This window comes from Haliaeetus leucocephalus, unplaced genomic scaffold (assembly GCF_000737465.1).
Source record: "Haliaeetus leucocephalus isolate CR32 unplaced genomic scaffold, Haliaeetus_leucocephalus-4.0 Scaffold245, whole genome shotgun sequence".
Taxonomy (NCBI): domain Eukaryota; kingdom Metazoa; phylum Chordata; class Aves; order Accipitriformes; family Accipitridae; genus Haliaeetus; species Haliaeetus leucocephalus.
Window position 1 is genome coordinate 398,873 of NW_010972681.1, and position 23,528 is coordinate 422,400.

At 52.3% G+C, this 23,528-nt stretch overlaps 1 protein-coding gene across 1 annotated transcript in view; it reads left to right on the plus strand.

Moving 5' to 3' along the window:
* The window catches only part of DCTN1 (dynactin 1), an 83,206-nt gene that overhangs the window by 49,798 nt on the left and 9,880 nt on the right, over window positions 1–23,528 (plus strand). The window contains exons 7-16 of the mRNA XM_010568486.1: window positions 8,774–8,962; window positions 12,482–12,679; window positions 15,308–15,512; window positions 16,679–16,757; window positions 18,126–18,285; window positions 19,310–19,414; window positions 19,760–19,951; window positions 20,722–20,838; window positions 21,461–21,613; window positions 22,202–22,362. Of these exons, the coding sequence (XP_010566788.1) occupies window positions 8,774–8,962; window positions 12,482–12,679; window positions 15,308–15,512; window positions 16,679–16,757; window positions 18,126–18,285; window positions 19,310–19,414; window positions 19,760–19,951; window positions 20,722–20,838; window positions 21,461–21,613; window positions 22,202–22,362 (1,559 nt within the window). The remainder of the gene's footprint in view (window positions 1–8,773; window positions 8,963–12,481; window positions 12,680–15,307; window positions 15,513–16,678; window positions 16,758–18,125; window positions 18,286–19,309; window positions 19,415–19,759; window positions 19,952–20,721; window positions 20,839–21,460; window positions 21,614–22,201; window positions 22,363–23,528) is intronic.

A 23,528-nucleotide genomic window follows, 5' to 3' on the forward strand; every position in this document is an offset into this window, starting at 1 on the left:
GAGCTGGGCGGCTGCGAGGGTGGGAGTCAGGCTGGGTGGTGAACAGCAGCATCGCAAGATGGACGTGGCTCCGCGCAGACATCTGTCCGTCTGTCTGGGCTTAGCTCTGTCCGTCTGTCCGGGCTCAGGGGATTCGCTCACGAGGTCCCAGCCGCCCCTTGGGCCGGCGTGGCCACGACGGCGCGTAGGCATGGGGCGGGCTGGGCTGTGGGCAGGAGAGGTTGGAGGGCATCCTGTGCACGCGTGGATGGCGAGCGGAGGGACGGAGCTGGCCGGACCCACCGGCAAGGTGGCCGAGCCGGGGTGTTGCTAAGCTACTGAGGACCCCTCGCCCGAGAGGAGCATCGCCTGCCGCCACCGGCTCGGTGCAGCATCCCCGGCGCACGGCGCGGGGAGGAGAGACCCACCGGCGGTGATGTAATGAGCCGCCGGGGCGGTGGTTGGAGACACCGGCAGAGAGAGGACAAGCGGCCGTGGCTCCGGTGGCTGGCATGGGCCCCCACGGCCTCGGCGCATCGCAGCCCCGCTGAGCAGCCACGTCCGTAGCAGCCGGCGCTTCGGGAGAGGCATTTGCTGGATTATCGGGGCAGATGGCGAGCGGATAGAGGGAAGCTGCAGCCATTTGCAAGCGCTGCCGGGCAGCCCGTGCTCCCGAGACAGAGCCGCCGAGAGCCGCATTGTTGTGACCGAGTGTGCTAACAGTCTCTCTCTGCCTCCCTGTTTCCCTTTCTCTCTCTCTCTCTCTCCGTCTGTCTTTTCTGCAATGATGAGGCAGGCCCCGGCAACACGGAAGGTACAATCTGCTGCTGTATCCACACCGTCATTGCTAACGCTGCTTCTGAACGTACCTTGTTTTGCTCTGTTTTTTTTCCTTTTTTGTATGTTAATGCTGCTGAGCTTTAATTGTGAGTTTGACCCGGTTTCAGGTGCCTGTGGACAGGCAGGGTGGGGGGAGGTTGCTGAATGAGAAAGCAGCATCATTTAATGTCTGGCTTTTCCTTTCAAGTTTCCGTTCAAGTCATTTCTCCATTTCACCTGTCTGTGCCTGTGTTGCATGCAGCATCTCTGCAGCTCGGCTGGAGCACGGGCTCCAGTGGCTTCCCGGCTGCCAGAGGGTGCTTGGCTTGTGGAAGTTGCATGTTAATAATAACGTTTTTCCTGCCTTAGTGATGCTAGTCATGCTGTTGGGTTCTGCTTTTAACATTTCCAAAGGCTTGTCGTATCTGGATTCCCTGTCAAGCTGGCGTTTGCAGGTTACAGCACGGACTCTGGTTTGTGCTCTGGTAGTGTCCTATATGTTTATTTTTAGCATAACCAGGATATCATTGTTCAGCTTAAAGAGAAATCCTGAGAATTTTTGGCTGATCTTAAAGAAGTGAAAATAAAAATAACCAAAGGCACAAATGTGCAACTTCACTGGCCATGCTGTGTCAGCGAGAAGACTTTGCCGTTTTACTAACATTACAGTAAATGCTCTTGATTTATGCCTGTGGTTCCTTGAGCTCACCAAATACAGTGAAATACTTTGTTACGTGGTGATTACTTTAAGAGCTCCTGTTTAATCCACTTCCAAATGAAAAGTTTTACGAACGCTGATTTTCCTCTGCCTCCGGCAGAAGGGTGGAGCCGTGGGGCCAGCCCAGTGCTCAGCACTCTGTCTAGCAGGGAGCTTTGCAAATCTGACCACCACTTGATTTAATCCTGCTTTTCCTGTTGTTTCTTCCCCTTGCACATGCTGTCTCTGTACATGATCATGCCTGTAAGAGAGTGCATGCACAAGGTGTTGCCGGTTGTTTAAAAATGCAAAATTTCTTGTAGTGTATACCCAGCAATAACGCAGGTAACATCACTGTGGGAAAAACACCCCGAGGGAGCTTGTCCTTCTGCTGGTGGAGTGCTGGGGGGTAGAGACAGCGTTACTGCCAACAAGTTTTGTCTGGAGAAGGCTTGGTTCCTCCAAGAGGCTGAGTTCCTTGACGGTGAGCAGGATGGCATCCTGCCTGCTCTGGTGGGCAGTGCTGGCCTTTGCTCAGTTAATGCCTGGGCATCAACTCCAGCAGCTGCCAGCCCTCCTCAGGGGGTGCACGCCGGCCCCCTCCACCCGCTGCTGGAAACCCTTGTGGAAACTGTGTGGAAATCTCTACAGCAGCAGCTGCAGTCTGAGAAGTTCTGCTTTTCTGCATGCGAAGCCCTCAAACTTTGTCCAGCAGAAGTGTTTAGCGATATAGTATCAGTCCTGCCTGGTGCAAGGTGATGCTAAATACAAGTGTGCTCATTCGTAGTCATGGCAGTGCCAACATTCAGTGCTCCCGGCTGGGTCCGGGTCAAGACTCCTGCACTCGGAACAGAACTGAGTTAGGAGGGACCTGCAGTCTGCAGCCCCACATTCGAGACGGGCAATGCCAGCCCCACCGCAGTCAGTTGTTGGTAGCCAGGAGGAGTTTTGCCAGAGTTCTTGCTGCTAGAAGTGAAGTTCATGTCTGAGTGCATCTGTTCTGAGCCCCAGATGCTCTCCTTGCTCCTGAGTGCAGGACCTGCCAAGGGAACAAAGGTTGTGTAATGTCATCAAATATTTATGCAGCAACATTATGCAGCAGAGTTCAGAACCGCCAAATGAAATATTAATAGCCACAGCTGCGTGGTGCAGAGCATCCCAGGATCCAGGAGGGCCCAAAGTTTTTGTATTAAGCTACTACATAGTCTGGAGCCTGGTGGAGGTTTGAGCATCTGCTCCCAGCTCCCGAGCAGGGCTCCTGGATGCTCCCATAGCTGTGAAGAGCTTTGCTGATGGAGTCCTGCTGCCTCCCTCCTGCACGCCGTCTCTTCGCCAGCTGGATGCCATACCCTAACGGCTAGAAGGGGGAGAAGCCAGTGTCCCAGTCCAGCTGCCTTTCTGCCAGACACTTGCGAGTGTTCCCTGGAGCACAGCAGGTGAATTGCTGACACGAGGCATGCTGTGTGACAGCCGGATGGAGAGGAGGACGGCTGGGGTGGCAGGGAGCCCGGTCACCCTCCGGTCCTGCCAGAGAGCAGCAGAGCCCCTCGCCAAGGAGCCGCTCACCCGGGGATCTCAGAGCTGACACTTCAGCTTTTTATAGTCTTCACGTGGTGTTACATGGAGGGGGACCAAAATGGCCTTACACCAGAGGAGGCGTGAAACCAGGATTAATCTCTGTCATTTAGTGTGGCTAGCTTTTAGAGAAGGGTTAGAGGTTTCTCCCTTTTTGAAGGGTTTGGGGTGGTTCGAGTAGGGGAAGATGCTCGGCGTCTCCCCACCCCATCACCCAGCTAGGGAGAGGTTCAGTGGTCGCTTGTTGAGTATTTCCCCCGATGTCCGGCTGCTGCGGCAGGCAGCACTAAGCTGTATTTTGAATGCAGAGACTTGGTTGTCGATGTGAAACACCCCAGACCCTGGCTGCTTGTGTCTGCCACGCACCAGGGTGCTTTCAGTGCTGACTGCGCAGAGCAGGCAGCAGGATGGCAGGGAGCACTGTGGCCAGTGGTGGGGGCTCTCTTGAGTTCCCCCACAACGTGCTGCGTTGGGAGGCACGTGCTTGGCAAGGAGTGGAAGCATCTCCCTGCATGTGGCTTGCAGAGTCCCCGAAGGAGGGGGTTTTTCAGAGCGTTTTTCAGATTTTTGGTGCCACTCAATGTAATCTTTATTTAGCAGGACTCTTCAAAGATGTTGGAGTACTCCTGAAGAGCTTATACCACTGCTCCTAAATCAGCCCTGCATTTATCTGAGGGTTTTAAGCTTTTACTGTTGTCATTACATTTTCCTGGCAAATTTTGCCAAGCAGAAAATGTTATGGAAGATGGGTATCTTCCCTCAGTATTGAAATGAGCGTCCTGTTGAGTGCAGCCTTTTAGAAAAGGCTGGAAGTGAGCAAAATAGGATTTAGCCTAAGTAATGCAATAGGTAATCGGCTATTTAGAAGTGATAACCCATCCAGTTCTAATCTATATTAAAAAAAAAAAAAGTAGCTATAAGGTCTCTTGGCTAGTTTATCAAGGCCTTGAGGGGGAATATGACCATTGCTTCTGAATATCAGAGGGAAGCTGTGGTGGTGGGTGTGATGTTGCGCTGGTCTGGGATGGGTCTGCCGCTGGGGTGCAGGGGCTGAGCGTTTGCTGGTGGGCTTGGTACGACCAAATGTTTCGCTCATGACTGCATCCTTGGGTAGGATCACATGGCAGTGTTTTTATTGATCTTTTCTGTTCTTGGTTACTTTAAGCTGTGGATTAGGTAATAGAATAAAAAATGAAGCAGAATGTGAAAAGCTTTAAAACACGCTCCAGTGTTTTAAAGCTGCAGCTGGAAAGCAGATGCCCCTCCCAGCAGTTCCCTCTGCCCGGTCCGATGGCTTCCAGCACCTGAGGGCTCCCTGCCTGCACCCAGAGCGCTGCCCGTCCAGCTTTCCCCACTGCCGGCCAGCAGAAGAGTGCTGCCAGCTTCACTGTTACCTGTTGTTATATCAGTTATGGTTGGATTATTTGTTAACAGGAAAAATATTTGTTAACTGATGTGTAAGTGCACAGCAAGGATGTGCTGAGATGGGTGGTGTGGCCTCCCCAGCCTTCGACCCAAGAGCACCGACTTGGTGATGGTTATGTTACTGCTATGCTGCATGAGCAAACGGTGGGTGTATCTGGGGGGGTGGAGGGTCCTGCCTTGAAGTAGATGGATGCATTTACTTCCAGAAATGAAACGAAAATATGGAAGTGTTTGAGAAGAAGCTCCGTGTTGTCCCTGCGAGTTTTATGACTAAAGAGAAATAGAGCCCGGGGGCTCCAGCATCTCTGTGGGCAGCTGGTTTGGTGATGCTCTGGTGCCTTCAGAAAACCAAAGGGGTGAGGGGAGGGAGAAAAAAAAAATTTAAAACCAAAACCCCTTCAATCTCACACTGAAGTGGCCTCTCGGAAGGGTGCGTTGAGTTAAACCCACTCCTTGTCAGCAGACCCTGGTGAACCCAGGCAGTCGGCCTTCTCCCCAGCTCTGTGGTCCTGCACCTTGCTAAAGCGAGAGAAGCGGGGCTGGAGCTCGATGAGCGATCTCTGGTCTAGGCAAGAGAACCTGACCGGGAGGCTGTGCTGCTGCTGGGCTCTGTGTCTCTGTGTCCGCGGGAGCTCTGCTAGCAGGGTTCCACCTGGAGCTGCCCTGGGAGCGTGGGTTAATGAGCTTGTACACCTGATGCCATGCACACTAATTGCTGTGATGTCTTTTGTTTCCTTTACCTTGTTCTCTGCTGCATCTGCTGCTGCGCTGCTGGTCTGTATCTCTGCTCCTGTCTGTCCCTGTATGAATGTCTCTCCTCCTCTGCCTTCCACTCCTGTTGCCCTCCAGACCACCGCCCGGCGGCCCAAGGTGAGCAGCTGCGGTCAGGGGCACTGAGCATCCCCTCTGTGTTAAATACCAACTTGCTGAGTGCTAACCACAACGTGCGCTTGCTCTTGTCCTTCCATCTTGTGGAGGAGCTCGCGGGAGCCATGTGCTCCTCTGGAGCGTGTCTAAATCACTGGGGACAACCTGCCTGGGCAAGATGGCTATAGAAGAGCTTTGTGCTCTTGGCCAGAGCTCATCTAATGGAGTGGAGCATAAAAGCAGCGTAGTAATGCCCAGAGCATGCTGCTTGGTGTGTCTGTTAATGTTACTACTTGCTTCTCACTGACTGCCGTTTCCCAGCTTATGTGGGTTACTTTTCAGTGGGATCTTGAGGTTATCTGTTGGAGGAGAGGCGAGAGCCAAGAAGTGTCAGCTAGGACTGGATTAATTCCAGCACAGAGAATCACTCACGTTTTGAGTTCTGCCCCTAGCCAGCAGGACTTGCCTTGCGAAGGGGGACATGGTTGAAGGAGAGCAAACAAGGGAGATGAATCCTCAAAGAACTCTATCATAGCCAAGTTACGGTTTGTAAATGGTGAACAATTTTTTTCTCTTCTGTGAAGGGGGGTGCATTGCAGGGAGGGCTTTATTTTCACGGGCTTGTACAAGAAACTCAAACCAGGGCAGTGATGGATTCACTCAGTCCCAGGGCAGCTGGGATCCCAGCTGCCAAGCATCTAGTTTTCCCCTCCAAAAAATAATATTGTTAACTGTCATTTTGGCACTGTAGGGCCAGAGCCCAGGCTGAGGTAGGACCTCATGGGGAAGAAGAAAGTGTGACAGAAGTATATGAGTGCAGTGTGAGGAGGAGAGTCCGCCACTCCTTCTGTAGGTGAAATTTTCCTCTAAAATGTCTCCTCCCCAAACGCTTGAGACACAGCAAGGATTCTGCTGTGAGTCCATGTGATGCATTTGCAGTGAGGCAGAGAAGTGAGCTCAAGGTAAGCAGCTTTTGTGTGCTGGTGTGGAGTTTAAGCCAGTTTCCAGGCCCAGCTGGGAGTTTACCCTTTACCAGGGCAAGTCCTGGAAAGCTCTCAGTGGATCATGTACCATTGCCCTCGATTTGAATGGTGTTCTTGTTCTCTGCAACCTCTGCTGGAGAGAAGCTATGAGTGGATGTCCTATGTGACCTCCTCCTCCTTTAGCCCCTCATCTATGCTGGGCAGGAATTAGATGGAGTTGAAGACACTCCTGCATGCGTGTTGAGATCAGAGCTGTTGCCCATGTTGACCAGCTGCTCTGGCACTCTGCAGCATTGTGGGCCCCTCTCAAGCCATTGCATCCTATTCTGATTGGGCTCATGGATGTGTCCACATCAGATAGGGTCAGTTGGCAGGCTGCTTTCTCTGGCAGCTTGGACCTTCCTGGGCTCCTGGGAATGGATTTTCAACAGGAAGCATTAGTGAAGGCTGTCCAGTAGCTGTGCAGAGGGCTCTAGGGGATGCCGTGCTGCATTTTGGCCCTTTCTGGAAGAAGGTACATCCCTTGGACCTTCCCTGACCCCAGCTGCCAAAGCCAAGTTGTGCATCTCCGAAGGTTTCCAGCTCTTCAGATGCGATGAGCGGTGGAACGCTACCAGGTGTATCCCTGGCGATGCTGCTCTGTCCCCACAGAAGCTGAAAGCTCACTCTGTGAAGGGTTTTTAATCCCTAAAGCAGCAGGAACAAGAACCACGTCCTTGTTTTGAGTAGTGTATTTCTTGGAGGTAGCGTGTGTGTGGCTTGGTGCCATGGAGACTGTTCCCAGGCAGGGGCTCGCACCATCCCTGGGAGAGCCCGGGATCACACCTGGGACAGGAGGGCTGACCTGCCTGCCTGTCCACAGGGCATTTTACCTATCGCAGTTGAGTTAGCTCAGATTTGCCTAGAATAAGCTAGGAGTCGGCAGAAGATCCGACTACAGCATGGCAAGTGAGCGCCTGGTTTCTACGTCCTGCTGCCACTTTAGCAGGCGGGTGCAGAGGGGTAGATGCTGCGCATGTCCTGGCTGTGTCCTTGCATGTGCCTGGCCAGCCTGGGGTGAGCCATGTGCCTTGGGAAACTGCAATGCACCAAAAAGCCAGTCTTGAGGAGTAAAATAAGAAGTCCAGAAATTAATTTACACAGCGTTAGATGGCACAGAGGTTAGTGCCCCAGAAATACAGGTCCATGAGGAAAAGAGCAGAGGTTTCTAATGGACCTGGTGCTTTCCTTCAGACATCGGCTTCCCTTGGTCACCTGGGTTACGTGGCCAGCTTCACTGCTGGGTTCCCAGCCAGCAATTAACAGCCTCATAAGCACTGATGAAGCAGCTCTCTGCTGCTCTGGTTCCTCCAAGCTCCACTGGTTTTCCCTGGACTCTGGTGAACTCTTTCATTTTCTCCTTCTGTTCCCCTAAAATTCGGTGCTTCTTCCCCCCAGCTGGTGTAGTTGCAGAGAGAGGGTGCAGACTCGGGTGCCTGCTGCAGTGCGTCCCTAACAAGCTGCTGGTGGTGCTGGCACATGTGGGCACAGCAGCACCTGACTCAGGCTCCTGCAAAAGTCGAGCAGCGGATGTGTCCTGTCATGTTCCCAGATGTGGAGGATGGACAGGGGTGAAACCTCCCCCACTCCCGTCTTGGTGTGCTTTGGGGTTTTGCCGTCTCATCCTCTGGAGCTGGAACACCAAAACCTCTGCAAACACTACCGAGGACCCTCGTTAGTCCCTGCTCTGATCCCCTCCGACATGCTCACTTGATAGGCAGGGTCTGCCCTCATGTCCCAGGACTTCGGGGTGCAAGCTGGTCTTGCCATGAAGAGCAAGGAGATAGGTCTGTACCTGCAGCAGCAGTGTAGGTAGATATGGTAGTACAAGAAAATAAATGCAGCACAGTTTGTAGGGAGAGGCAATCTTTTGTTGTCACTGCTACTGCAGGAGGGAGAGGGACTTGTCCTGTCTCAGGCCTGAAGCAGGGCTTGTGTGCTCAGAAAAAGATCCATTTTGGTTTTTTAACTGTCAGTGGTGTAATAAAATTTTACCTTTCCCTTCAACAACTGATTATCTGTGAATTTTGGCCGAGCCAGACTCCTCCCAGAGCAGTGCAAGATTGCAGTGTTCGCGCTGCTGGGGAGTCTCTGCAGTAGTGCTGGTCCTCAGCACGCTGCAGGTCTGGGTACAGCGAGGGCACGGATGCACTCCATCCAGCCAGAGCTGTTTTGCTGTTGATGTCTCTGCTGTTGCCATGCTCTGGGTTTCATCTGTGCTGGAAAGGTGGCTCCAGTGGCTGACCTGGAGAAACAGAAACACCCTGGTGAAAGGAAACCAGAGATGAAGTGGTCTCAAAGAGTGCAGGGAGATGGACCGGTCGTGGAAGCGTTGTCTCCCATGAAACATGCTCATCTGACTTTCTCCCTTGACCGTGTTGTTTTGCAGCCCACCCGGACCCCCAATTCTGCAGCATCCAGTGGCACGGCTGGACCCTCGGGCTCAGCTTCTGCCTCCGGCGGGGAGATGAGCAGCAGCGAGCCCAGCACGCCTGCTCAGACACCACTCGTGGCCCCGGTTATTCCAACTCCCTCCCTGACCTCTCCGGTGGCACCTCTGGTTCCCTCACCCACAAAGGTAAGCTGTGGCCCAGGTAAGCTGTCGGCTTCTGCCAGTGTGGAAGGATGGCAGCTCCTGAGGGGAGGAGAAAAGAAAACCTACTACCAGCACTGGGAGGAGGAGGAGGAAGAAAAGGAGAGCAAGAGATCCTCTGAGGGGTCCCGCTGGTGGTCACCGCACAGGGCTTGTGTGACCGCCCGTAAGGCTGTGCTGGGTGTGGGTATCACGGTCTGCGGGAGAAGCAGAGCAGCCAGGCACCCGAGGGACAGAGAGGACTGTGCACAGCTTGGCAGGGAGTTGGCCAAGAACAAATGCAGAGGCCGACAGACCAAAGCTGGAAAGACACTCCCGAAGAGAAGAGGCCATAGCTTAATTCGGTTCCTGATGCACGTTCTTCCTTCCCGGGTCTCAGTGGGATACATGTGGCATCAGAGCAGTTTGGCAGGTGAACGTGCTGGAGGCCGAGGCTCTGAGTCAGAGCTTGAACCTGCTGGTGAGGGGAGAGCTTGACTGCATTAAACCCAGAGGAGGACCTGAACACTGCCCACTCCACCCACTGGTGTTGGGTGAACTGGAGCAGAGGGACCAGCAGTGGATGCGCTTTGGGAATGCTCCTGCCTTCAGATACAAAGACGACTTAGAGAGGTCCAATATTTCCTGAACTTGGGTGTTTCTAATAATTATATCAGCATAGTTATTCCATTTTCGATCTTTAAAATAGTTTTTCATTACTTCCATCCTGCTTTGTATTAATTAGTTAAAATTAGAGCTTGTGAAAGATTTGGGGCATGAGGGCAAAGAATTAATAGCATGAGAGGACAAAGAGCTCGCTCTGAGGTTGTGTGTTGAGGAAAAGGCTGGAAATGCCACCACTGGGTGGGAGGAAGGGATGTCCCCACTCCCCCAGGTTCCCCCTGAGGACTCTGGTAACAGGTTTATCTAATGGGTGTAAAAACCATTCATTTGGTAGTACTGGTGGCATCTGTGTGACCAGGGTTGAGAAAGCAGCAGAGGAGAAATCTGTATGGCTTTCCTATGCTGCTTGGTGTTGTGTAGGATTTTTTTTCAAAATCTGTTCCTTAATGTCACCCAGCTTCATGATTTTTAAGCTTTAGCCATGAGGCTGCTTTAACCCTGTGCTACTGCCAGAAGAGGGGGATCGCGTCCCCTTCTCCTGACCTTGCTTGCAGCTGTTTGCCCAGGTTTGCATCAGCCTTTCTCTGGCTGTAGGAGCTGAACCAGGAAATACAGGATCAGTTTTCCCTGGTGGGAGCTCACTGGGGGATTACATGGATGCTGCTGTGGGATCAAGTGGGCACTGGTGAAGAGCACAGGGCCATCTCTGGCAGGGGCTGTCTGGGCTATGCCACTTAAAGACTGAATCGCCCTGGCTTCAGGCAGCTACGCTGCTCTTTGTGAGGGTTCTCACAGGAGCTGCGCAGGCTGCAAGTGAGGGAAGTGGGACTGCAAAGTCCAGGTACCAAGGGGAGCCTGGGGTCCATCGTACAGCACCAACACTTATTTACAGAATTTAAAAGAGATGGGACCTCAGGTGGGGTTTTCTTTAAATGGTATGGACACCGGACTTTCCTCAGAGGTGTGCAGTGACGGGGAATGGGGCGACAGGCATGAGTGGCAGCACAGGACATTCTGGCCGGTGTTAGGGAAGAGCTGTCATGGTGAGAGTGGTCAAACACTGGCATGGGTCTAGAGGGGCTGTGGGACCTTGTCCTTGGAGACAGCAAGAGCTTGGCTGGATGAGGACCTGAGCAGCCTCATCTGCTCAGCATGACTGAGCAGGGAGGTGGAGCAGAGACCTCCACTCCCCTCTCCCAACCTCAGTTATTGTCCCATTCTGTAAAACACAAGTGTACTTTAGATGTATGATTTGTGTTCAAGACAGGTCAGCGTAACTGATGGTATTCTCTGTCTCCAGAACAGCTTGGCAGTGTCTCAGTGTCTCCATGAAGGCCAGGTGACCGCTGCCCCGAGGCTCTGGTTTGATGAGCATGCATGTGGAAATTGGCCCATCAGCTCCGTAATGGGGAGCCAAGGGTTTTTCCTCAACCTAACTCACTCTTCAGTAACAGCTCATATGTGGCTGTGCAATACCTTTATGAGTTTGTGCTGCTTGAGTGGTGTTTCCCTTCCTGCATGAGCAGTTCTGCAGTTGCAGCATAGCTGTTTAGAAACACGGTGCCAACCTTGCCTGTGTTTTAAGGTGAGTCAGGTGTGCCTTTGCCCTTGGAGCATAAGAGGCTTGTGCCAGGGAACCGTTATAGCTGGGGGAGCTGCAACCCCCGAGGGGCCTGCGTTTGCATCTTGTTGGAAATCTCCAGCCTGTGTCCCTTTTCCGTGCACCAGCTTTCATTTCAGCCACCATTGGCTTTGGTCTCAAGATAACGCTGCAGGACCCAGCTGCAGTGCTGTGTCACTGTGCAGGCACTCCTGGACCATTGCGTCCTGGTGTTGGTATCCTCCTCAAGCTGTATCTTTTACTACAGGTAAAGCTGGTTTCATGATGAAGCCCAACTAACGTGGCCCAAATTCACTTAGAGCAGAAGGAGGTGAATGCAGAGGGGTGCTGGCCAGCCAGCAGTGCTGCGGGAACGGCCTGAGGCACCCGCCTCTGTGGGGGTAATGGGCTAGAAAAGCCTTGGAGAAAGTCTTGGGCTGCCTGTGCAAGCTGATCAGGGGTGCACAGCAGAGACCATTTCAGGAGTCAATCTGCCGAGGCAGGATTCCTGGGTTTTAGGCTTGTACCTGGTTCGCTCTTGTAGAGCTGCCCTAGGTCTGACACACTGTGGGTTACAATGCGCACCGGCCCCCCGGGTAGGGAGCGTGGGGGAGACCCCCCTGTACAAACGTCTGCCGTGCTCTGTAGGATGGTTGGGTGTTGGGGGATGAAGAAAGGGGAGCAGCTCGCCCAGAGCACAGTGAAGTCGCAGCATGAACGTGCCGTTTGAGGTGCACCCTACATGTGTGTGTCAGCATGTTTCTGAATTACACGCTAATAACTAAATCCACTGGCTGCTGTAAGTCTGTACCATCGTGCACGTTGTTTTGATTAGAACCTTTCTGTGAGATCTGGTTCTGTCTATGAAAACATGTTTCTTGCGTGCCATTGCTCTACTCTGAGTAGGAGCAGAGGAAGAGTTGCTGAAGGGTGAACTTGGACATGTTAGTGGTGGGTTTTTTTGTTTTGTTTTGTTTTTAAAGGATTTAGGCATCCATAGATCGCAGTGAAGTCAAAAGCAACGTTCTCAGGACCTTTTGCCAGCCAAAAGGTTTATGTCAGTGTCTCAAGGAACATTTATCACATGTTGTACATGTAGTAAAAATCAACAGATTAAAATGACAGATGGACTCTGTAGCTCCAAGTGTAGAGTGATGCGTTCTTCTAAAACTGCACAGTAACAATGCCAAAATACAGGCTAGCTGATGGGTCAGGTTCTGTGTGGGTTAAATTAATGTATCTGGAGCTCTCTCCAAAGGATGCTGCTGCTCCTTTTGGTAATTCTTGGTTTGATGTTGTAGGAGGAGGAAAATTTGCGTTCTCAAGTCAAGGACCTGGAGGAGAAATTGGAGACTCTGAAGATAAAGCGAAATGAAGACAAAGCGAAGCTTAAAGAGCTTGAGAAGTACAAGATCCAGCTGGAGCAGGTGCAGGAATGGAAGAGCAAAATGCAAGAACAACAAGCTGATCTCCAGAAACGTTTAAAGGAGGCCAAAAAGGTGAGCATCCCCGGGGAGCTGCGCAGCTTCGGTCCTGGGGCTTGCATACAGAGAGGTGATTCCAGGGCTAATTCAATTGCTGAAAATGTGTGTGGGGTTTTTTTATGAAGTGTCAGCTAGCCTTAAACTGTGTGCTGTCCTGACTCCTGTCTTCTGAATACATGCCAGCTCCTAAAATGGCCTCTGACCTCACATATTGCTGTTCTCTCCGGTGTAAATATTGATTTAGGTATTGAGCTGCCAGTGCAAATCCCAGATACAGTCAGACTACGCTGCGTGTTTAATGCAGCATGTGAGCATGGGTCTGGTCCATCATGGCAGTAGCACATGCAGCTTGTCCTGGAGCTGAAGTCACAGCTTCATTCTTTAACCACACGAGATGTCAGAGCAGGCAGAGCCTTTGGGTGGACTTTGCACAGTCCTGCAAAGGTACCAGAGATGATGTGCATGCCAGGATTTGCTTTGCTTTTTGCTGCCTGGCTGCCCCACCTGTCAGACAGCCTGACCTTTGAGGCAGGAACGTCTGATCTGTCCCCGAGTCGATTCCTCTATCAGTGCAACTTTCATGCTTGTGCAGGGTAAGATAAGTTGACATTAGAGGTGGTTTCCTTTAATGGATGGGGATGAAGATTGTGATAGTTGAGGAGGAAGTTGCCCATCTCAACTTGCAGGATAGGTGTCCAAGTGTGGCAGCAGAGTGTGGCAGCAGCCATGTTTCTCTGGTTTAATCTGCTGTTGCAGGTCTGCCAGTGCTGTGGGAGGGACACCATTCAAATTCAAACCTGCTGATAAACTGCCAGTCCCACCTTCAAAAGCTTAAGTAAAGCTCCTGGAGATCTTGCAACTGGCTTCAAAAATCAGTGGGCTCCAGCAGCTTTAAGAGCATTGCCGTGTATTGAGGTTTCCAATCCAGCTGGAAGAGCCCGCCCTGTAGGAAGAGGCTTACTGGTGATGCCGTGGGATCTGTTCATCTCTCCTGATGCTGACTGTGCAGCCTAAGCTTTCCCGCTGTCCCAATGCCTGGATGTCTTGAACAATTTTTAAAACTGCCACATCTGCGTGGTGGAAGGGTTTTTTTGCCCTGCGCTTGTCTTTGGCTCTCCAATGTTTGTGAAGCAGCAGCTTGTCCTTCTTCTTGCTTGTTTCTATGTTATGTTAAAGCAATATACTTGGAAAGTGAGCAGTATGTTCCTGCACAGTACTCATGGCTTAAAGCAGTTACATCCCAACGTGGTTTCATTTTAAATACAGCATTAATATAAGCTTTTGTTTTGTTGTACTGAGTTGACAATCAGCATTAAGTCTATTTGGGAACTGGGCTGAAGCAAGCTGGAATATCTCAGGAGCTGTTGTTAAACAGTGAGTTAAACAGTCTCATCTGAGCTAAGCAGTGACGGGTATCTGGGAAGGCTGAGGGGCGTGTGAGGGGTCTTACCGATGTGTGTAAATACCTGATGGGGGAAGTAAGAAGTCAGAGCCAGACTCTTCTTTGTGGTGCCCACTGAGAGTGCAAGAAGAAAGGGGCACAAACTGAAATACAGGAAATTCAGTTTAAACATAAGGAAAAACCTTTTCCTTGTGAAGGTGATCAAACACTGGAGCAGGTTACTCAGAGATGTTTGGAGTCTCCGTCCCTGGGGATGTATGAGACACGATCAGACAGGGTCCTGGGCAGCTGGCTCAGCCGCCCCAGCTTGAGCAGGGCTTGGAGTAGACGATCTGCAGGGCTCCCAGCCCACCTCAGCCCCTGTGGGTGCTGGGCATGTGAGTCCTCCCTGTCCCAGTGACAGGGGCGTAAATGGGTGCTCCCTTCCCTGTATGCCATGTCTTTCCTGGCCTGCTCTGGAGTGGGTTCCTCTCTCCAGTGGCTTCCTGGGGGCGGGGGGGGGTCCTGATCCTGACTCTCTAGTGTAGACTTTAATCTGTTAAAACTCATCTCCCTTTAGCTAAACTAACACGTTTTGAGCTCCTGCCCTGCGGGGCTGGTTGATATGAGTCACTGCCAGTGAAAGCCACAGGGCTTTGGAGCTAATGAATCTTAGCGTTGCTCGTTATCAAGCAGCATTTCTCCTGTGGCTGCTCTGCTGTTGCTGAGCCTTGCCTTGGGGTGTCATTTGAAATGTCTGCTGCAGGTTGGTGAATTCCCTCTTTCCCTTCTCCCCAAGGACAGGTTACCTGCTCTTTGCATCTGTGCCTGCTGCTCCCAGGCAGACAGCAGGACCTAGCCGAGCTTTTGCTTCTCTCTGCCCTAGTTTTCCAGGGTGGATTCTTGGTTTGTTTCCCCAGTGATTTATTTGATTGTGTGCTCCAGTACAAGCCTACATATTTTCTGTCTTCATATCTGTCTGTCCTCACCTGCAGATTGTTTTTCTGCTGGGCTCTTTCATGGATGGGAGAAGGTGTGAAACAGGGGAGAGGCCTCAGGAGAGGGGAGGTGGGCACCCTGGAGCACTGGCAGTGGGCCTTCCCCTCTCAGCCCAGCTAAGCTGTTGTTAATTGGAGTTGATCCTCCCTTTGGGACAGCCATGAGAGACATAATTGTCCAGTGCTCATTGTGTATGAGAGGGGTCTCTCCATCGTTGGCCTTGGGCTTCCAGGGTCTTCTCACCCATGTGTGCTTGACCACAGGAAGCCAAAGATGCCTTGGAAGCCAAGGAGCGCTACATGGAGGAGATGGCAGACACTGCTGACGCCATTGAAATGGCAACTCTGGACAAGGAGATGGCAGAAGAGCGAGCAGAGTCCCTGCAGCAGGAGGTGGACTCCCTGAAAGAGAAGGTGGAATATCTCACGATGGACCTGGAGATCTTGAAGCATGAGATTGAAGAGAAAGGTGGGAAGGGGTCAGCTTTTGGGTGGTCTCAGCCTGGGTCCCACTGCACAAGGTAGCTCCCCACCAGGGAGGAGAACGCTTGACTGCCTTGGAGCAGTGGTGGCTCCTCACTGCTGGTTGTGGTGGGGCTGAGGCTTTGCCTCTGTGATTTTCCCCAGCAGCCGCTGGTGCTTTCTGCTGTGTCCCCAGCCCTGCTTGGCAGGCAGAGGTACAACCATCACACGTGGGCAGGTCAGCAGCAGGCAGCAGCTCAGCTTCATCTTCACTGGAGTCCCAGCCTCACTGAGAAGGCAGAGATGGTGCTGCTGTGCTTTTGAGTCTGGGGACAAGTGGTCCTGTCCTGGGCTTAGAGGAGCTCAGGCTTAGTTTTAATGCTTGTCATTTTCCTGGGGACAGTGGATCCCACCACAAAAAGTGTTTGACTGGGACAGACTTTATGTGGGAGGTAACAACTGCTTTTGTTCCTTACTGATCCAACCTCCCAGTTTCACGCTGAGCACAGCTTCAAAACCAGCGCATTACCCTTGTTTTGATTCCCCTGTGGTGTCTTAGTTCTTGGTATTCAAGGTGAGCTTTAAAATTATACACAGCAGGAAACAAGCCAGCCTTTAAACACTTGTAGTATTGGCATTCACTGGAAAACAAAATCAAACCCATAGAAGCAGCAGATGATCAGGGAGGCTGAGGGATGTGACAGAAAGGTAGACAAGTCAAGGAACTGGGAAAAACGCAGGGAGGACAAGAGTAGTCTGCAGGGAGATGTGGAAATTTCTGACATGAGCAATGTCTTTGATTTGAGTTTGTTTTCACTGAATTGTGAGGGCCGGGAGGGTTGAGAGCTGAGAGCACTCACAGTATCCAGTGTCATGCCACTGCCATAGCCCAGCGGCTGCTCGGGTACAGTCTGTAGGTTGGTACAGTGATTCTTCATCTGCACTAGCTGGCTTTGGTGGCATCGGGGGAATCTCTCAGCCTATGAACACCAGTGTTATGCACCAGGCTTCAGTTTTGCTCAGTTGCAGGAGAGGGACTGATGCGTTTCCCCTTGGTGTGATGTAGCTGTCCTCTTACTAGTGTTTGTAATGTCGCTTAGCGTTAAGAGAACTGGATCTGTTTAGCAGCTGCTACTTCTACACAAGCAAAATAATGCTTCCTTTCTACTGCAGGCTCGGATGGAGCAGCATCCAGTTACCAAGTCAAACAGTTGGAAGAGCAAAATGCGAGACTCAAGGAAGCTCTTGTAAGGTAGGAGACCACTTGTGCTCCCCAAAGGCTGGGGTGCTGCCAGTGAGTTCCTTCTTATGGCATCTCACGCTCTCTTAGCCTAATAGGAGTTTGTGTCAGAGCACTGATCCAAATACTTCCCCTGAGCAGCCGATGTAACACCTGCTAGCTGGTCTTGGGTTGTTTCTGAGCTCTGGTGCTCCTTTAAGCATGCAACAGAGAAGGGGGAATCTCTTGTCACTGGAGACTATTGTAGATCGGGAGAAAATGAGCCGCTTCAGAAAGCTTCTGTATTTCATTCCTCTGTGCATGCAGTGCTCTGCTTCTCCAGCACAGCTGCAGGTTTATTCAAGCAGCCTGTACAGGACAGTTCTCCAGACCCCTCCTGCGCAGGTCCTGCTTCAGGTTTCTTGAGCCTGGGACCTGGTTGTTGCCTTTCCCTGGCCAAGCCCATCTGCCAGGGCTTAGGACTTCGGGGCTTTTTTTTCTGGAAGCCACATGTTCAGGTGGGGTCCCTCTGGTAACCACACCACTGCTTTCTGTCTCACCTCACTCCTCCCGTGTGGCTGTGGTTCAGTGTGTGCAGCGTGCTGTGTTGCCTTTGGTGCAGAGAACAGCCTGTGCTTAAAGACAATTATTCCTGTAGGCCAGGAAGAGGTAGAGGAGGTGGTAGCATCCCCTCCTGATGGGAAACACAAGAAACTGCTTTGCAAGGACTTCCAAACCAGTGTGTGTTTGGGGTGGGAGACATAAAGAAGGTCCAAGTGAGAGCAGCTCCCATCACCTGCACTCCCTGGGCAGAGCCACTTTGGGGCTGTTAGCAGAGCTGTTCGCACAGGCGCCTCAATGTACACATAAGCAAAGCTCTGTTCTCAGTGCATGATGAAGCACCTTTCCTTCTCTGTGCTTTGTCTTCTTTCTGCTGCTGACCTTCCCTTTTACACTGTGAAAGGCTGTGAATGTGACTTATTTTTCTTTGCTCACTGGGTTCTTCCTTTCTGTGCTTTAGCCTGTTCCATTTACAGCTATTCTTTCCTGCCTGTCTCTGTTGTCTATTTTTCTACATTCTCCTCTTCTGTTCTCTCCATCCCCTATTGCTCTCATTGTTTCAAAGGAAGGTGCCATCTCAGGCACTGATTCACCCCCATCCCTTGCTATTAATGAGCTGTTCTCTGGGGACGCTGTTCATGTCCCCCCCAGGGAGGGGCTGCGAGAGGCTCCAAAGGAGCTCTGCTCGCACTGCTGATAGGCAGCCAGCGCCAGCACAGGCAGGGGGTCTTGACTCTGCTGGTGCCAACCAAGAGCAATGTCTGGGAAGGGAATGGCTTCTCTTGCTCTGGTACCTGGGTCTCTGCTGGGCTTGTGATGGGTCTGGTTGCTCTGTCAAAGGATGCGGGACTTGTCTGCATCAGAGAAGCAGGAACACGTGAAGCTTCAAAAGCAAATGGAGAAGAAAAACACAGAGCTGGAGTCCCTGCGTCAGCAGAGAGAGAAGCTTCAGGAGGAGGTTAAGCAGGCAGAGAAAATGGTTGATGAGCTAAAGGAGCAGGTGAGTCTGTTGGGGGAAGGATAGGCGGGGAGGGGAAGTTTGCGGCCATTTGGGGCATTGAGCAACTCCTGTCAGGCAAGCTTGGGTCACCTCCTGGCACAGAACGCTTTCTGTCAGTCACTCTTGGAGAGCCATGCTCGGTAATACATCTGCAGGGACTAATACTTCTGCGTCCCTGTGTAAAAGCAAACCCTGTTCCAGCAGCGGAACTGTGCTGGACTCTGCTTGGCCATAGGGTGGCTCTTGAACACAGGACATGGATGATGTGTCCTGCTTTCCAGGGCTAGTCTGTGTTTGCTGTTCGCTCAGCGCTGATCCATCACATCTTCCTGCCTGGGTGATCTTCATGAGGCTTGTTCCTGGCCAGGCTGAGATGTTGGTGCAGGTGTGGAGCAGCCCTTAGAAAGGTTCTTCATTCACTGCAGAATAGCCTGTGCAATTCCTCTAAACTGCAGTTCTGGAGGGAAGCTGGCCTCATGCTCTCTGAGCATTAGCCTGAGTTAGGTAGAAGGTGGGCTGCTAGCAGAGGTGATGCTTCTTAAATGCAAAGACTGAAATGCCCATTCCTCCATTAATACTGTAAGTGTATAACTGCTTGCCTAGGTCGGGGGGGACAGGGAGCTTGGAAAGCATTGTCACAAGTCTGCCAAGGCTCAGCCTGAAGGTCAGCATCATTTACACTGACCTGGAACCATTCAAACTTGTGCCCTGATGCTGCAGCTAAAGAGCCAGTGACATCTCTAAGAACCAAAGCCAAGCCTCTCTTCTCATGTGCTTTTCCTTCTGGGGCTGCTGGCTGTTCTAGTTTGAATTGTTTGCTCTCCTGAGGGATGCTGTTCTCTGTTATCAGGAGGGAGCTTAAGCACTGTCTGGCAAACTGTCACCTCAGGATGGGGAGACAGATTTATCAGCCATGTCCCACAGCTCAGCAGAGTGATCCCCCAGTGGTATAAAAGGATTTTTGAGCTGCTTGCTGCAGCGTGTTGAGCTCCAGGTTGGAGGATGATGTGGTGTGTGCTTGCAGGTGGATGCTGCTTTGGGTGCTGAAGAGATGGTGGAGACTCTGACGGAGAGAAACTTAGACCTGGAGGAGAAGGTCCGGGAGCTGCGCGAGACTGTCGGGGACCTGGTAAGACGGACTCCTCTGGAGTAAGGGCTGGTACTGGAGGGCTTGCGCCCCTTGCTTCGTGCCTGGTGTGTGGCTGGGCTGATGCAAGGGCTGGTCCAGCCGACACCTTGGCAGTGAGGCTGCCTGAGGCACTGTGAACTGCCTGGCAGCAGTGCCAGAAGGGACTGGGAAACCTCTCTGCAGGCATTACGCTCGGTGCTGCTTCCCAACAGTGCACGCTTCTGCTCTGCAGAGTATGCTCCTTACATCCTGGGGTGCCCCTCTGCCCTGCTCCAAAAATGCCCAACTGCTGTTGCTTGCTAGGCTGTGGTGTAACCGCATCCCGTGCTGCCTCCTCCTTGCCAGGAAGCCATGAACGAGATGAATGACGAGCTGCAGGAAAATGCCCGGGAGACAGAGCTGGAGTTACGGGAGCAGCTGGATATGGCGTCGGCGCGGGTCCGCGAGGCGGAGAAGCGTGTGGAGGCTGCGCAGGAGACCGTGGCCGACTACCAGCAGACCATCAAAAAATACAGAAAGCTGACTGCACGCCTTCAGGTGTGGCCCTTTGGTGCCCCTGGCACGGCAGTGGGGCAGTTCCCGCTGGAGCCGTGCTCCTCTGGGAGCCCACCTCGGTGACGAGGAGACTGAGCATATGTAGGCAAGAGCATTACCAGAGGAGGTGGTCCCTGGGGGCAGGAATGGCACACTGCCTCCTGGTCTTGTGGGAGATGGGCATGGCAGAACACAGATGGCTAATGCTGGAGAGCAGGTTCCTAACTGAGCTTTCCTGGGGACCTCCAGCAGTACCAGATTACATGTGCTTGTTGTGACCTCTGACAGCCCTGCCTGTCCTTCTGCCTGTGTCCAGATGGGGCTCGCTGGCAGAGCCCCTGCTGAAGTCAGTACTGTAAAATACTTCTGAACACATGGCTGCTTCAGCTTTTTACTGTGCTGTGCTGCTTGTGCTCCAGGCTTGGGAAACAAGTCCTGGACGAGACAGAATAGCGTGGGGTCCAGCACTGGGCTTGGTTCTCCTGGGCTTTGCTGGCAGTGAAAGGAGATGGGTAATGAGTCTGTGTGGATTCCTTGGCTTCAATACATTGTGTGGTCAGCCGAGCATTTGGAAAGCACTTATATTCCTCTTCCTTACTTTCATCCATCATTGTGTGTGTTGCACAATGAGCCCCCGGTGATCCCCCCCTGCCCTCCCCAAGGAAGGGGGCATTGGGAGGTGAGGTGTGTATGTACTGCAGAGGGTGTGGGATTACAGATCTCCTCTGTGCTGCTTGTCTCTATGTGTAATTGCAGCTTCTTTCTGTGCTCAGGACATGAACCGAGAACTCATGAGTCAGCAAGAAGCGTCTGCTGAGAAGCAGCAGCAGCCTCCTCCCGAGATGTTTGACTTCAAGATTAAATTTGCAGAGACGAAAGCCCATGCTAAGGTAGGGCCAGCAGGAGAGCTGTGCACCAGGCGTGTGAACTGAACAGGGTACATTCCTTCCCGTGTGCGAGGCTCCTGAAGCAGTGGCACTGAGGCACGGCACCAGCATGTGGGTGCCAGGCTCGGAGTGGGTATTCCCCATGCAGTAGGGCTGGCCTGGGGGCACAGGTCTTGGTGTTGGCCTGTGGTGCTTGTGCCAGCCATGGAAACAGGCTGAGGCAACTGTCAGGATGTTTCTCTCTCCTAAGAGAAATGTCAAAGTTCAAATACTGCTGTGCAAAAAGGGATGTTTTCTGTGAAAGAGCGTGCTCAGAGCTGACAATGTAAGCATTGTTTTTATCACACTGTGAATGCTGGCAGGAAAGAAAGAATGCTTGTGAGCACAGATACATGGTGTACCCTGTACCCGGTGTTAGGGCAGAGCTCCAGACCAGTCCCTGGGCACCTCCACAGAGCTCCCGTTGGTCATAATGAGAAATGTTTCCTGTGACAGCCAGGGAGTGAGGTGTTAGCTGTGTCCTGGCAGGAAAGAGTCTCCGACTTTGTAAAATACTGAACGGGCTGGGACCCAGTGGACTGGGGAGGAGACTGAGCAGGCTGCCTTGACCCTGTGTCTCCTGCAGGCCATCGAGATGGAGCTGCGGCAGATGGAGGTGCAGCAGGCCAACCGGCACGTCTCCCTCCTCACATCCTTCATGCCCGACAGCTTCCTGCGCCACGGAGGGGACCATGACTGCATCCTGGTGCTACTGCTCATCCCTCGGCTCATCTGCAAGGTGGGATGGGTGCCTCGGCTAACTCCCATGGAGTTAGGCCTCGTCAAGAGCTTGTGCTAATTCTTCCTTTGAAGCTTTGAGCTGGGGCTGTTTCCTGCGCTGGGCTGATGGGGCTTGGAGTGTCTTCTTCAAACCCACTGTGCCACTGGGGCTAACCAGGAGTCAGTGGCTGTGCCGCGACTGTGCGGGAAATATATCTTTCCTTTCTGTCCCAACTGAAGTTGGGATTTTGAATGTTTACTTGGAGAACTTTTGAAATTGTGAGGGAGGAGGAGGAGGAGGAGGAAGCGGGAGTCCCTGCCCGCAGGTGGTGGTAGGTCGGCGGTTGGAGCACCCAGCTGTGGTACTGGTGGGTCGAGCCTGCCAGTTCGGGCAGGGCAGGCCTGTGAGCCTCGGTGTCTTGCAGCACTGGCCAGGGGATTGGTGGTCTGCTGTCCTTCTTTATTGCCCTTCTCTTCTGCAGAAATCTTTCCCAGGAAAGCTTGCTTTTTGGGAGTGTGCAGGGGGTGTTTGGCTGGTCTGTGGCTAAGTGCAACAGATCAGAGCAAGCATAGGAAGACTCTGAAGGTTTGCCCTCTTCCCCAACAGGCTGAACTGATCAGCAAACAGGCTCAGGAGAAGTTTGATCTGAACGAAAACTGTGCAGAGCGCACCGGCCTCAGGGGCGCACCGGGAGAGCAGCTGAGCTTTGCTGCTGGGCTGGTCTATTCCCTGAGCCTGCTTCAGGCTACGCTGCACAAATATGAACAGTGAGTACCCATCCCTTCTCCTCACCCTCGATCCCCACCCACTGCACCATCTGGAAGCATGGAGGAGCTCTGCAGCATCGCAGCAAGGCCTGGTCCCCACTGGAGTTAAAGATATCTTGGCAGCTAGGCTGGAAGAAAGCTGAGGGATCCTGTTTATTGCCTTGTGATGGGAGTATTTACTTCTCTTGTAACTCCTTCCTTGTTTTCCTCTCAAGAATTGACATGTGAAGGGATCCAATCCTCTAGCATGTGTTGCTCGTTATTCAGCTGTGACCGTGTCTTGAGGCCAGAAGTAGCCTTGCTGCACCGATTTTTTTTCCATCTATCCTGCCAGGAGATGCATTGCAGTCTCTTGCTGAGCTTGATTGCGTTTGGGATTGGCTCTGGGCTTCAGTCCCCAAGAGCAGGCTCTCTCTTGCAGCCCAGTGCCCTCTTCCATGAGGGCCCAGGGCTTACTCCTGTGGGGAAGGTTTCACTGAGCGTCAGCCTGAACGCTTGATCAGTGTGATCCCATTTCTGGGCAGTGCCCTGACAGCACCGAGTCAGGGCTTTCCTCAGAGACTGGGAAATGCTCTCAGGCACCAAAATGGCTGTGGCCAGGGAAGGTACTCACCTTGAGGTGTGCTCAGCTTTGTTCCCAGCAAAGTGGCTCAGTTTGAAACAGGGCCCTGAGACATCCCTTTGCTTCTGCACTAGCATGGCTGATGAACTCGTTAGATCGCCCGGTGTATTGCTGGTGTGTCATGGTTTAACCCCAGCCAGCAACTAAGCACCGTGCTCACTCACTCCCTCCCCCCCGGTGGGATGGGGGAGAGAATCAGAAAAAAAAAAAGTAAAACTTGTGGGTTGAGATAAGAACAGTTTAATTGAACAGAAAAGGAGAAACTAATAATGATAAAACACTAATAAAATGACAATAGTAATAATAAAAGGATTGGAATATACAAGTGATGCACAATGCAATTGCTCACCACCCGCCGACCAATGCCCAGTTAGTTCCTGAGCGGTGATTCCCCCCCCCAAATCCCCCCAGTTTATATACTAGATGTGACGTCACATGGTATGGAATACCCATTTGGCCAGTTTGGGTCAGCTGCCCTGGCTGTGTCCCCTCCCAACTTCTTGTGCCCCTCCAGCCTTCTTGCTGGCTGGGCACGAGAAGCTGA